General features: G+C 37.1%; 1 protein-coding gene across 1 annotated transcript; it reads right to left on the bottom strand.

Moving 5' to 3' along the window:
* Positions 1-945: 945 nt before the first annotated feature.
* On the bottom strand, positions 946-4,601 carry LOC145011041 (AT-rich interactive domain protein). The gene is made up of 2 exons (XM_078969663.1): positions 4,122-4,601; positions 946-1,297 (listed from the first exon to the last, which is right to left on the bottom strand). The coding sequence occupies exons 1-2, from the start codon at positions 4,506-4,508 to the stop codon at positions 1,124-1,126; spliced, it is 561 nt and encodes a 186-aa protein (XP_078825789.1). The 5' UTR covers positions 4,509-4,601; the 3' UTR covers positions 946-1,123.
* Between the last annotated feature and the right edge of the window lie 9,676 nt (positions 4,602-14,277).

A 14,277-nucleotide genomic window follows, 5' to 3' on the forward strand; every position in this document is an offset into this window, starting at 1 on the left:
TAATGCTCATGTCAGAATAATACACTAAAACCCCCTGCCAAGTTTATGTAAATGTATGTTTATCCTCTAATTCTTGTTCCACTCATCTTTTGACTTACTAAACGGGAAAACTTACCACTTATGTGATCATACAACAAATAGGAAGAGATAATTGTTGGAATGCATGGTGGGAGGATGTGATACAACTTACGAATTTTCTCCCTAAAAAATTCTCTCCTATTAGGCTATACTTGAGCGGGAAAAAAAAAAAAAAATACAGGTGTCAAAAAAAAATAGCAGTCGGTGATATGTAGAGAAATCAAGGTTGCTGTGAGTCAAGATTTTCCATGGAAGTAAAACTCAAAATTAGAACAATTAAAACAAGTCTCAGTCTCATCTCCGGCAAGATCTCCAACGGTGAAGCGGTACGTTGTTTTTAAAGTTGGTGGCGAAGGTGTAGCGAATTGATGGATGTTACCTGATTGAGTGAGACTAAAATATGGTAAATTAGTCCCATTTTGACTTGGTCAATAACTTATTTTGTCTCGGTCCCATCCATGCGAAACAGTAACCGAAAGTTGTCTATTCTGTTTTGTCCAGTCCGGTGTTATGCATCAAACGGCATCTTAATTTTTTGTAAGGACCAAAAATAAGAAAGAAATGCAATATGGCCAGTCACGGTAAAAAAAATAATAATAAAAATAAAAGATGGACAAAACACCAAATTTATCACAAACCATCGACAAGCTGCCCAATATATTCTAAACTTAACCGAGACCAAAAACATGAAATTACTAACTAATGCACGGTGATAGATCCAATAATACACAGCTGTAAAAAGTTACCCATGGTTTAGATTATCAATATAAAAAATAATAATAAAAAAAAAAAAAAAAAAAAAAGGTATAATCAACTTCGTATTGCATTATCACCAAAAACATTAGGTAGGAACTCTAATAAAAAACATTAAGGAAAAAATAAACATTTATTCTATTGAAATTTCAAATTACGCATGTGGATACCAGTTTGAACATTGGTACCTTAAAACATTTCACAACTATATCATACATTAAAGAAGAAACTTGTTTTAGCAACAAAGTACATTACCTTTAACAATCTTTGCTTTTGTTTGCACAAATACTACTTATTCCAAACTAGGAGCCTCTTCGGTAGGATTGGACTCAAAAACATCAGGACTTGATGCCTCCGGTTCTTCTAACAAGTCCCTTGATTGAATTGATTCCTTATATGCTGGAGTCTCTTTAAAATCTGTCGCGCCTTCATTATATGTTGCCACAGCAATACCACTAGAAACTAACTGTGACACAAAACAAAATTATATAATATTTGTTAATGCGTTTTAAAGGCATCCACAATGCATTGAACTTGGTAAACTTTAATAGATTGGCACATCAAAATTTCAGTTTTCATACAACTTTACTGTTTAATTCATATAAGGCATTGAATTCTACAAATTTCAGTAGATCATATTACAAAAAAAAAAAAATTAAAAAATTAAAAAATTAAAAAGTTTGTTGTTACTCATTGAACAGTTTAATGGTCATTTTTTTATTGGTAAAGAAGGGCAGCACCTCCACTAAATTCAATAAAAATAAATAATTAATATAATAGCAAGCTGTGGTAAATAGCATCCTACTATGGTTAGATTTAATCCATTGAATACCAACTAGAATACCTTAATCCCATAAAAAGGAGACTAGGGTAAAATGAATAAACTGTTACTTTGGTTGTAAAATTACTTGTTTTCTCAAATTGATATATACTAGGTGTGAGACTCATGTATTACATGGGTTTATTTAAAAAAAATATATATGAAATTTTAACAATTTGAGAAGTTTGAATTTGTAAGAAAAATAAGAAAAAATTTAAATTATTAAACTAATGAGACTTTAATACATTGTATACATTACATATATAAATCATTTCTAATAAATACCTTACATATATATTACCTTACATATTAAATGTGAAATTTTAATTTAATAAAATGAAAATTACAATAAAATGAGAAGTGGAAAATAGAAAATTCAAAAAATCTAGAAAATGACATGTGTCCAAATGAATGAGAAGAGAACATGTGGCACAATATATATATATATATATATATATATATATATATATATATATATATATATATATATATATATATATATATATATATATATATATATATATAACAAATGGTTTTCTTAAAGTTCGGTAGTTCTGTTAACAATCATTTATTATGTCTTCTTATAGGCACAATATTTTTATCTTTTTCTCAATCTAATTAAGAAAGTAGTTTTTTAGATGCAGTACGCACCACGTTTATTTGAAGACCAAATATGTATATTAAATGTTTGTCTATACAACAATGTAACATTTTTTTAACAGTCTAGGCAATTATGTTTCACTTTTTTAATAACATATATAAGGGAAGATGAATTAAAAGGGTAAGATATTTTTTTGTTTTTGTACATATTTAGTCATTGAATTTTTTTTGTCCATATTTTCCCCTTCAACTTATTATCTTGTACACAATCAATCCTCATGGCTGGTTGTTGTTGGTTTAACTTGTTTCCGGTATTCTTTGCAGCTCTAGCAAGACTCCGGTCATCTTCTCCAGCCAACATGAGTTTTCCGGCGATTGCAAACCCACAAATCAAGATTTGGCTTCTACACCTTCAAACCCCCAGCAACATTTCAACCGAAAATCTTGAATTCCAGCCCCACTTTGTGGGTATCCCTCTCGCAGTGGCAGCACAGCAAGCAAGCAAACCAACAGGCTCCTCAAAACTGTGACCTTCGATTTTTAATCTATCAACAAGGGAGAAGGGTGGTGGTGTTAAGTGAGGTGATGGAAAGAAAAACACAGGCAATTGCTATGGTGGTTGTAGCAGGTGGTGATGATGATGGTTATAGGTGGTGTGATGAGGCAGCCAGTTGTATAGGGCATAGATAGGTATGGCAGGAGGTGGTTCCAGTGGTTTGGTTAGTTTGGTGTTCGAAGATAGTGATGGTTTCGGTGGTTGAAGATGTTCAAAGGGAGGTGGTTTACGGTGGTATAAATTGGTATAAATTGGTATAAGGTGGACAGAACAATATAGCAGGAACGGTGTTGAAGTTCTTGGCAGATTGAAGACTCGATGGTCGGTTGTGAATGGTGAAGCAGGTGGGTTTGAAGGTCTAGAAGGTAGGTATCAATTTGTGGTTTTGAAATTGTTGGAAATCTCATGTTAGCTGGAGACTCGTCAGAGAAGATGACCGGAGAATCACCGGAAACCGGCTAAACCCACACCAACCGGTTATAAGGATCGTTTGTGTACAAAAAAATATTCCATGAGTAAATGTGTACAAAACAAACAATATCTTACAATTTTTAAGTCATTTTCCTTTTATTTAGGGGGTGTTTGGATTAGCTTATTAGCTTATTGCTTATAGCTTATTTGTGATGGGAATAAGCAATAAGCAATAAGCATGGGAAGAGATGCTTATTAAAATTAGCTTATTTAGCTTAATAAGCTGGATTTTATCCAAACACTCAAAGTTAGCTTATTGTGAGAAAAAGCAATAAACACCTCTTTTTTTCCTATCCAAACACCCCCTTAATTGATAAAGTGTATGAAATCATGTTTCAAATTGGTTAGATAAGTTACACGTAAAATAATGCATTTTTTGTCTTAAAATCAAACCTCTTTGGATATTTCATATAAAATTTGTTGTATAGTTTATTAATAACAAGTAAAATGTTATATCTTTTCATCTTTTGTACCATAAAAAGCATTTTTGTACATAATGTAAAAAAAAAAAAAAAAACAAACCAAATACAAGTAATTTCTCTATCATGATGTTCGTTTCCTAGAATAATCTGAATCTGTCACACCATTCACATTCAATTTATCCATCAAGATGTTCAATTGTTCAATATTTTACACATTCGATATATTTGTATGTATGGTTTCCTGTAATAATCAGAACATACGACAGCTTTCACGCATCTGAGAAGTAATTTATCGTCTATCAGGAAAATGAGTTGCAATTTGCATATCCAAACATAGCATAAACCAAATAAATAATCAAAATCAGTTAAATCAAACCAACTAGAAGACAGTGTGAATTACTACTGTGAATGGAGAAATTACCGCAAAAACGATTCCAAAAGCCCACAAGTACTCAATGACGAATCCAAAACCATCCCATTGAGGCCCTTCCCAAAAATCCGGCTCAAGTCCGGGAAGATCCGGCAACACATATCCATCAAAATTCTCTACCTCCGTCGCATCAACGGTTCCAATTGCACCATCGTTAAACTCGCCGGACGATTCATCTTCTCTGGTCGATGTCGATCCTCTTTTGTTCTTGCTGTCGAATTTTCCGGTTCTAGACGAGAGTTTCTTGGCAGCTAAAACGATGTGAAGAGGTGTTCTAGATGAAGGAGGATGGAGGAGGACTGGACGGTGTAAAGGGAAACGGTTGTATGGTGCTATTGTGGAGGGGTTGCATATCATCCGGCCACTATTCAGAGCCATTACAGTTGCTGTGGCTGAGAGTAGTACGGTTTTGGTGGGAGGGAATATGTTATCAGATTGGGTTTTGGACTTTGGTGGATAAGAAAACAAGGCAACCGGGTTCACAAGTATGACCCGGTTTTAATAGGAAAATTAGAAAGACGATCCCTATGTTTCATAGTTAACCATGCGTGTCGGTACGGATAGTAATAAAATTGTGAACTGTTAGATACTTCATATGCACTAACCAAATCCAAACCGAATTAGCAATAAAATCGAACCGTATAAAGACGGGTAACAACGGTTCAGTTGACGGGTACCTGCTAAATATAAAAAACAAATACAATCAAAATTACAAACTTCATTCCAACGATTAACGATTTCTTTCTAAAAATTAGTAAGTTCAAGAGTTATAAAAACATAATGAAGTTCAAATAACATGCATTATAATTGGTATAATAAAAATAAAAATAAAAGTAAAAGAAAACATAATATAAAAGTGTAAATCTGAAATTGCCGATCATGGTTTTTGTTTAGGATATGGCTAACAGTTCAATTGAAATGAATAATATTTTTTAATATATATATATATATATATATATATATATATATATATATATATATATATATATATATATATATATATATATATATATATATATATATATATATATATATATATATATATATATAGAGAGAGAGAGTTATGTTCCAATGAGAACATTTTTCCCGTGAGAGCATTTAAGAACAAATTTAAACCACTCATTTATATTATTGAAAATTTAAAGTTTAAACTAAAAAAACCCCACCTGGATCATATCATTTACCCAAACCACCCCACTAAGGTCTGATACTCTCTCCCATTTTCTCCTATCTTATATGAAGAACCACCGTGGGAATCACCGAACTGTCGATGGAACCACTGGACCACCGCCGCTTGAACCACCAGATTCCCGCTTTTTTACTCGCTGAAGATCGTCTTATTGACCACCTTCATCCAGCTGTACTTCTCCGGTTGAAAGCCAACTCCTACCGTCGGACGCCACCTCCACCGTATGAAACCACCTCCCTCTATCTCTCATCTTCCCGAACCACCTATCTCCGTCTATCATCATCACGAACCATCTCCCTCCGCCTCTCCTCCCCGACGAAAAGGTTGTTGGGCCTCGTTTCACCAATCACCAGTTCCGATGCTTCGATTTCACCAGATATAAAGCAGAAAGCCAACAAACGTAATGGCGTGCGACGGTGCTTGAGTTATTGCTAACCGCTTGGTTAGTTTTGAAGTTGTCGATTCTCCGGTTAAGTTGTTGAATTACTGTGTCGCTTTCTACAAAGATACAATTGGAGCTGAGGAGATTAATCACATTAGTCATTCGAATAGAAAGGTTGATCAGGAGCTTCCACCTCTTCTCTCTGCTAAGATTAAGCTCAATTCCTCTAGTATTCTCATTTCTGACATCTCTGATGATTCTAATCGCTATCATTATCAAAATACTGAGATTGATTATTAAAGAAAGCAAGAGAAATTAGGGAAATAACATATGCCTCAGCAGTGAGGACTGTTGACTAAGGCAAAAAGGAATCATAGACTCCAGGAGAGTATCGAACGAACGACACGCCTGGCTAAGTCTAACAAAAGGAGATACAGACCCCAGACGGTACCAAATGAAAGATACAGCTAGTAAGGTCTAAAACAAAGAATACAGATCGCAGACAGTATCAAATGAAAGATACAGCTAGCAAGGTCTAAAATAGAGAATACAGACCGCATACAGTATCAAATGAAAGATACAGCTTGCAAGGTCTAAAAATAGTGTGACTCTGAAAATGGGTTCCCAGCATACAATGTAAATTGTTGGTATAATACCGTTACCTTAAGGCCATGAATTAGAAGGCAACCTGGGATACTCGTGACCATACTAACCGGCACTAGAGTACCTGACGCCCTACAAGCGTCTATAAATTATGACATTTGTCGCCCCTTGGCTTGGTGGGCCGTGGACTGTAGCTAGCAGTCAGGGTGCGCGGGTGTCAATCCCGTATAGATCTATACACACAATGTCCGCTCTCCCTACAAGAGACTCTGGTTACCAACTAAACGACGGAGAAGGCCGTGTCCCGAAGATGCATCCCAAATAGTGGGTAGTGTGTTTCCAATACAGTGTTGAACTAGAGGTAGAGACTCATAACTTAACTGACTAAAGAAATCCTATATGTCTATGCTTGTGTACATATTATATAACTAATGAATCAAACGACCTTCGGATGGACATCTGATCCCACCAGACCACATCTCAATGAAGAAAAGGAAATAGGGCGGGAAAGCCTTCCTAAGCCCTTCAATCATTATTTATATGCATCTATACAAGCACAAACATATGTCTAACTACGCTTGAGTGTGTATCAAGTGGAATCATATCGTGAAGTATACGCGTACAGTGTGGAATATCCGAGTCGTGAAGTATAAGCGTACAGTGTGGAATATCCGAGTCGTGAAGTATAAGCGTACAGTGTGGAATATCCAAGTCGTGAAGTATAAGCGTACAGTGTGGGATAATCGATTTGTGAAGTATAAGTGTATCATGAAATGGAAGCGTTATCGAGTAGGAGTTTAAAACTAGGTAAAAGCGAAGCAGTGGTATCTAACAGGTAAAATTAAAAGTATACGACAAGAAAGAGAACTTTGATGAAAACCTTGGAAAAACCTTTATACTTAGGAAAATCACAACTTGGTATTTCTTTCGGTAAAATAAGTTTCTAAATCTTTAGAATTTCTTTGGAAACCTTTCATAAACCAGTTTGAAAATGAACTGTTGATAAAACAGTATAAGTAAGAGTTTTGAACAAGTGAAAACATTTTAGAAAATCATTTGTAGTGTCCTACTCGGTAAAACAGTTTACAGTGTGGTAAATCCTTGTGCATGCGGGTTATCAATCACATGTGATTGATATGATAACTGGCATGTTTAACTTGTATTCCCCCTATAAAACATGTAAAAACATTTAAAAGGTTCATTCATGGGTATGAACTCACCTGGTGTAAGTGGATCCGACGAAGGCGCCGGTTGGGTGCTCGGTGTCAAGTAAGGACTTGGACACACTTAGAGACCTATTTAACATATGATAACATATGTTCACATACAATTAGTATATTTTATACTAATTAAACAAGTATACGCACTCTAAGGAGCGGAAAACACTTTGGTTAAGTGTTTGGGGTGTCCCGGGTAACATTTAAAGGTATGAATAACTTAGGAATGGAGTTTACTCTCCAAGAGTAAACTCACCATAGGGTGTTTACGGCCCTGGGACTACTCCTCATGAGTTTACGGCCGTAAACTCATGGTGAGGGTGTTCTAGGGTGTTTAAAAGCCTCATATCGATTGTGGAAATTTGCTAGGTCCAAATCTAACTTGTATGTGTGGATTTAAGGGGTTTAAAGGGACTACATGGGAGTTTACGGCCCATGAACCACCCCCTATGGGAGTTCACGGCCGTGAACTCCTATCTTGTGCTTTTATTGAAGTTTAAAGTCCCTACTACACTTCTAGTATTTTATAATAAGGTGTGGGGCCATTTGGGGAAATTAAAACCATCATTTGACATGGTTTGGAGGTGTTTACGGCCTAGGCACTTGCTTGGGCTGTAAACTCCCTTCTACCCCCTATTTCCTTGTGTTTGAATGACCTAAACCCGAAATAGCAAGTCCCTAATTTATGTATTTAATCCTACGGGTGGTTTAGGAGTGTTTTTGGGGCATTTAGACAAGTTTAAGAGGTGTTTACGGCCTAAGCATGTGTTTGGGCCGTAAACTCTCTTTTATGCCCTAAATTCTTGTGTTTTGATGATTAAACACTCCTAGACAAGTTCCTTAATTGGTTCCTAGGCTCAATGGGACAAGTTTGGGTCATTTTGGCCCCTTTTTGGGTGTTTACGGCCTAAGGAGGCTCTTAGGCCGTAAACTCCTTTTTCAAGTCTCAATCATGTGATTTTTAGGCTAAAAAGACAATAATGCACGCTTAGAACTAGTTAGGGTTGAAGGTCTTACAATTTGGAAGCGTTCGGTTGCGGATTTGAGGAGAAATCGGGTTTGTATGAGAGAGAGTATAGAGGGAGGGTGAAAAAGGTTAAAATGGGGTTTACCCCCCCCCCCCCCCCTTATATAGGGGCTTGAGTTGAAGCTCAGTGTAAATCTACCCGATACTGTCGTTTAACGGGGCTTTTGGTCGCACCCGATTTAATGGTCGTAATATTAAAGACTAACTTTTTCCAACTAAATGGAAATGTATATCCCGTGTTTTTATTTATCTTATTACAACTACAACGACACAACAATATAAATAAATAAAACATTTATTTATTTGGCGACCTCTAATTAACGGAACCTTTATAAAATGGAATATTCCGTTAACTGTAACGGGGTAATGTAACGGAATAAACTTTGGGTTGTCACATCATCCCCCCGTTAGAGGAAATTTCATCCCGAAATTCAGGTCTAGGCAAGGAAGTAGGTATGAATGATAGAGGCAGGAGGGTACTTCCTATTCGGTTCATCCTCGCACTCCCAAGTGAGCTCTGGCCTGTGTTTGTCATTGCAACAAACCTTCACCTACGGGATGCGGATTTCGTCTCGTGTAGCTAGTGGGTTCCGACTGGTGTATCTACGGGTTTATGGTTCTCAATGGTCTGTATCAAGATGAGTGGGATACGAAGAGTGACGTCGGGTAAACACTGATCAAGTCTAAGAAGTGGATCGATCGGGTGTGAAACTTGTGGAATATCTGAAAGTAGTAGTGGTCTGAAAAGGTTTGGACCAAATCTCTGTAAGGATTCTCAGATGGTCCTAAGCTCTCGGAGGGGTAGAGCTTTTCAGTACTTAGAACATAGTATACTCCTATGGCAAGATCATCACTGGCGTGATCGCCATTCCGAAGTTCCTAATGTTCTCTCTCATACTGGTAGTGTAGTCTTTCAGGTGGTTCTTAGGAATCTCGGGTTGTCCTTGGGTTCGCGTTTACTGTCAATTGGCTTTTAGAGACTTTCTAGATCATCAGATGGGTTATGTGTGACAACCTGAAATTTTCCATACTAATCAAACCATTTCAATCCAATAGAAGTAGAGCAGTTACAATGAAAATTCAGACTTAGAATATAAGTTTGGCAGTTTTAGGGTTTTACACCAAAAAGGGGTTTTAGGAGAGTGGTTGCACTAGGATTTTGTGCAACACTGTAAATTCCATTATCCTAGAATCATTAGAATCCATTCCGAGATTAGAAATATTTTCTGCCAAAAATCTCAGGACTATAAATAGAATTCTGAACCAAATTGGTTCATTAGTTGAATTCCATTTAGAGAAAAGCCTATTTCTCTCTCACGGATCTTCGGGTTTTCATCCTAGATTGTGAGTCTACTTCCCTAGATGTGTTTTAATACTTGTTATATGCTTTATAACATTGTTACATGTCCAAAATCATCCAAGATCACAAGGCTTTTGGAGTTTACGGCCAAGGGTTTCTTGGGCCGTAAACCCCATTTCCAAGGGACAAATGTGCCCTAACTCACCCCCTTAAGCCTAAGGACTTTAACCCTTATATGCTTGTGACTATTTTAGACATCAAAACACTTCAAAATCATAAGTTTATAGGAGTTTACGGCCAAGAACATTTCTTGGGCCGTAAACCCCTTTTCCAAGGGCTAAAAGTGCCCTAATCACCCCCAAAGGCTTGGACTTCATGTTAGACAAATACCTTAAAGTGTTTAGGACCTAGAAAACTCATGAAAAGCTCAAGTGTTGAAGAGTTTACGGCCAAGAGTATTTCTTGGGCCGTAAACTCCCATAAAGGGGTCAAATGACACCCTAAACACTTCCTAAGGCCAAGGGACAATTTTGACAAGTACCTAGATGAGTTATGGACTAGCTAAAACATTTAGAACCCCATGTTTGAGGGAGTTTACGGCCCAAGATGTTCTATAGCCATAAACTCCAAGAAATGGTACCAAATGGTGCCATAAATCCTCTTAAGGCCAAGTACAAAAGCTTAGAATTGTTCCTAGTTATTTGAGAGACTTGAAGGCACCATAATCACCCTCCCAAGGGAGTTTACGGCCGTAAACTCCAAGGGAAAAGGGTCTTTGGGCCGTAAACTCCCCAAAGGAGTCAATATGGTGCCCAAACACTTGTATATGCCTTGAAACAATTCCCACTAAGGTTGTAGTAATTGAAAGTACCATCCCAAGCCTTGGTTGGGAGTTTATGGCCAGGAACTTACTTCCTTGGGCCGTAAACTCTAATGAATATGGTCTTTTGACCTTAAACTCACATTAGGGGCATTGCACTCCTTTGTTGCAACCCTTTAGCCTCCTAGCACTTGACCAAAAGTGTTATCCTCGCGCTTAAATGTTATTACTTGTATAATTAGTGTTATAATCACTAATTATTTATATACATATGTTTTCATACGTAATTAGGATCATTGTGTGTGTCTAAGTCTCCACTTGACACCAAGCACTTGTCCGATCCTTCCGTACGATAACAGTCCGTTCAATTCCAGTCACTTACCGCAGGTGAGTTCATACCCCTTAACTAATGTTTTAAACTCTTTTTAAATGTTTTATGAGGGGGGGGATACAAGTAGAATCATGCTACTTATTATGTCAATCACATGTGATTAGCAAGTAGGATTATATTACTTATTACATCAATCACATGTGATTAATATACAACAATCAAATGATTTGGCTACTCATTAGCCGTTTTACCAAACAGTTTCCTTCAAATGACTTTTTATAACATTTTATATGTTTTAAACTCCTTTTTACACTGTACAGCTTACTCCGTACATTTCCTTTCAAACTTATTTACAACCGTGTTTCAAACAAATGTTTCCTTATACTTAAACTGTTTTATTAAACTTATGCCTTCAAATTGTTTTATAGATTGACACCAAGTCGATCTTTTCTTAAAATAATACTTATATTTCAAATGTCTTACAAATCTTATTTATGCTTTTATATTATAAATTGCATGCCTCTATATGTATACTTATATAAGAAATGTTTAAAAGACTTAGGAAGGCTATCCACCCTATTTCCTTTTCGCGCCTTGAGATGTGGTCTGGTGGGATTTTGGGTATTCATCCGAAGGTCGTTTAAATATTAGTTATATATCATGTACACATATATAGTCATAAAAGGTCCTTCCGGTTCATCCTATGCCCTTGGGTAGCAAGGGTATACATCCATGTCCATACGTACACTTAGATTACTAGAAAGCTACCATATGGGTAGTTCAGGAAGATACTAGAACCATTGCTAGAACGCGATATCATTCAATGAGTCAGTTCATTCATGAGTCAATACTTCTCTAGAACTTTTCAGTACATTACATATACAGCTATACTAGGACGAGAACATATACAACTATACTAGAATGATTACATTACTATACTTGCTAGATAGAGAGAACACACATTACAGCTAGCACACGTAGAACATTACAGTACACTACTGTACTATTACATCATCGCTCTTACTTGAGTACAATTACATGATCACACTTACATATACATAGAACAGACGTCATTAGGTGCTATAGCACGGAACCAGTTCAGGATCTAACTATACTGATGAATCACACCACAATTGTGATAGTTATATCTAGCATACATGATCATTCGGTAATGTGGATGCTCACGGCTTGCGTTCATGCAGGGGTCGTGGGTAGGTCCCAAAATCCCTTTGATAGGGGAGCGTATAGTCTGGGATCTAGACATCACATTATACCTTATCCCTCAAATAAGGCAGTTGAGTACCGATGTAGTTATTTTTATTAAAGACTACAGTACTTGGAAGTATTACCCTAGATTTAAGGTAATAAGTACGGTTGTAGTTGGACACTACACCATAGTACTACATTGATTTTCCATTACATATTTTTAGTGATAACTTCACTTAAACATTATTGTACAAACTATATTTTTGAATAATGATAGTTATACTTTGGAAAATACATCCTCTTACAAGAGACACACACATTCAGAACAATTAGGTCTTGGTAGAAGACTACATTCAGAACAGTTAGGTCTTGGTAGAAGACTCCTTTTATTATTAATAGGAATCATAGGGATTCTAGGGTTTTTCAAACACTTACAGTTCATATATACTTTCAATACTTTTAAGTACATATACTTACATTTTCTCACATACAAATTAAGACACTAAATACTTATGATCTCACCAGCTTTAAAGCTGATACTCGCTTTCAAAATTACTTGTATCCTCAGGTCATCATAGATAGGTACCGATGCAAGGAGAAAGGAAGATGGAGCTTGTTCAAGGCTTATCTTTCATTTTGATTTATGCTTTAGTGTTTATCAAAATTTGACAGAACACATTTGTATAATAATTATATTATTAATGCAATGGATGATGTTGTTGCTTGTTTACTACTTTACATTGTTGTTGATGTTATACATGACGTCCTCCGCCCCAGAACGTTTCCGTCGTTCCTGGTTTTGGGGTGTGACATTGTGTGTCTACGGTATCTTTTTGTGGTAGAGTGACTATCTCAATCTTGTGAAAAATGAACCTACACGAATGAATCTTGAGATATCCCTAACGGAAACCCTCAGGGTCAGGGAGATAGGGTTTCCCCAGATGAGTGTTGGACTATCTCGGGAGGTGGTTCTACTATTTCTGCGTGAGATAGTATTCGTGGAATGCCTAATAGTCCAATAAACCTCTAAGACTTTGGTTTATTCTAGTGCAGAAAGTGCATGCTCCTGCATAACCCCTCGACTAACACCAAGGCTGGTGTCAAGTCTATAATCTCTTCGGGATCTGGGTCATGAGGCTTAATGCAACTACTTTCGCACTTTGATTGAGTATTCTTAGCTGTGGAGGTTATCCTGTGGTTCTCGGTATTCTAGTGTTCACTTCGGAGAATGAAGTCTATCGTCTACAGGGCGACGACGATTTCCTCCATGCGAGAGGGTGGAGGATCCTAGGCACTATTTGCCTGTAACGGGGTGGACGAAGTGCCTGAGTAGTGCGAACATCTTCAACGACTACTCTTCCGAAGGTTCTGAGATTTCTTGGTCTAGGGCAAGTCTAGTGAGTATAGGATTTCATTACTCGGAACTTTAATCTCCTCATCCATTCTCCTCAGAGTTTAACTCATCGCAGCTTTCGGATTTCTAGGACATCCACTGCAATGCTCAAATCAGGGATCTGAGCGTGAATGGATGGTCGCAATCAATGGTCTTGAATCTAGCTCTCGTTCCATGGGATAGGACGAAAGGTCTTTCTAGGGAATCTACTAGGTATGCTTCGGGTGGTTATCGTCTTCCGGAATGCATGCAGTGTCTTTTGTTTTGGTTCTTATCTGTCTAAGGAGGGTTGGTTAACAGTGCGTGGTACCTCTCTCCTGGGTACTTCAGAAGGTTTGAAATAAAAGTGACGACTGACGGATCGCATTAGGTTTAGTTATTTGTATTATGTTTAGGTTCTGAAGAACCTTTATTTGCCGACATGGCTACGGAGAAAGTTCTTTTTACACAGCACTAGGGATGAACACATGGTTGAACGAAGTCAAACCATGATCGATAGGGTCGTCGAAGTTGGCACACTTCGACATGATATAAAATGAAGATCGATAGAGTCATGCGACGAACAGGCACACAAGCTCTAGGCGTCTTGGGTTTCGTCCTACGTATCACTGCCGCGGATACTTGGACCGATCGAATCGACGCGAAACTATAGAGAGTCCTAAGTGTTCTAAATAGAGTA

The sequence above is a fragment of the Lactuca saligna genome, chromosome 8 (genome assembly GCF_052625555.1).
Source record: "Lactuca saligna cultivar CGN05327 chromosome 8, ASM5262555v1, whole genome shotgun sequence".
NCBI lineage: Eukaryota > Viridiplantae > Streptophyta > Magnoliopsida > Asterales > Asteraceae > Lactuca > Lactuca saligna.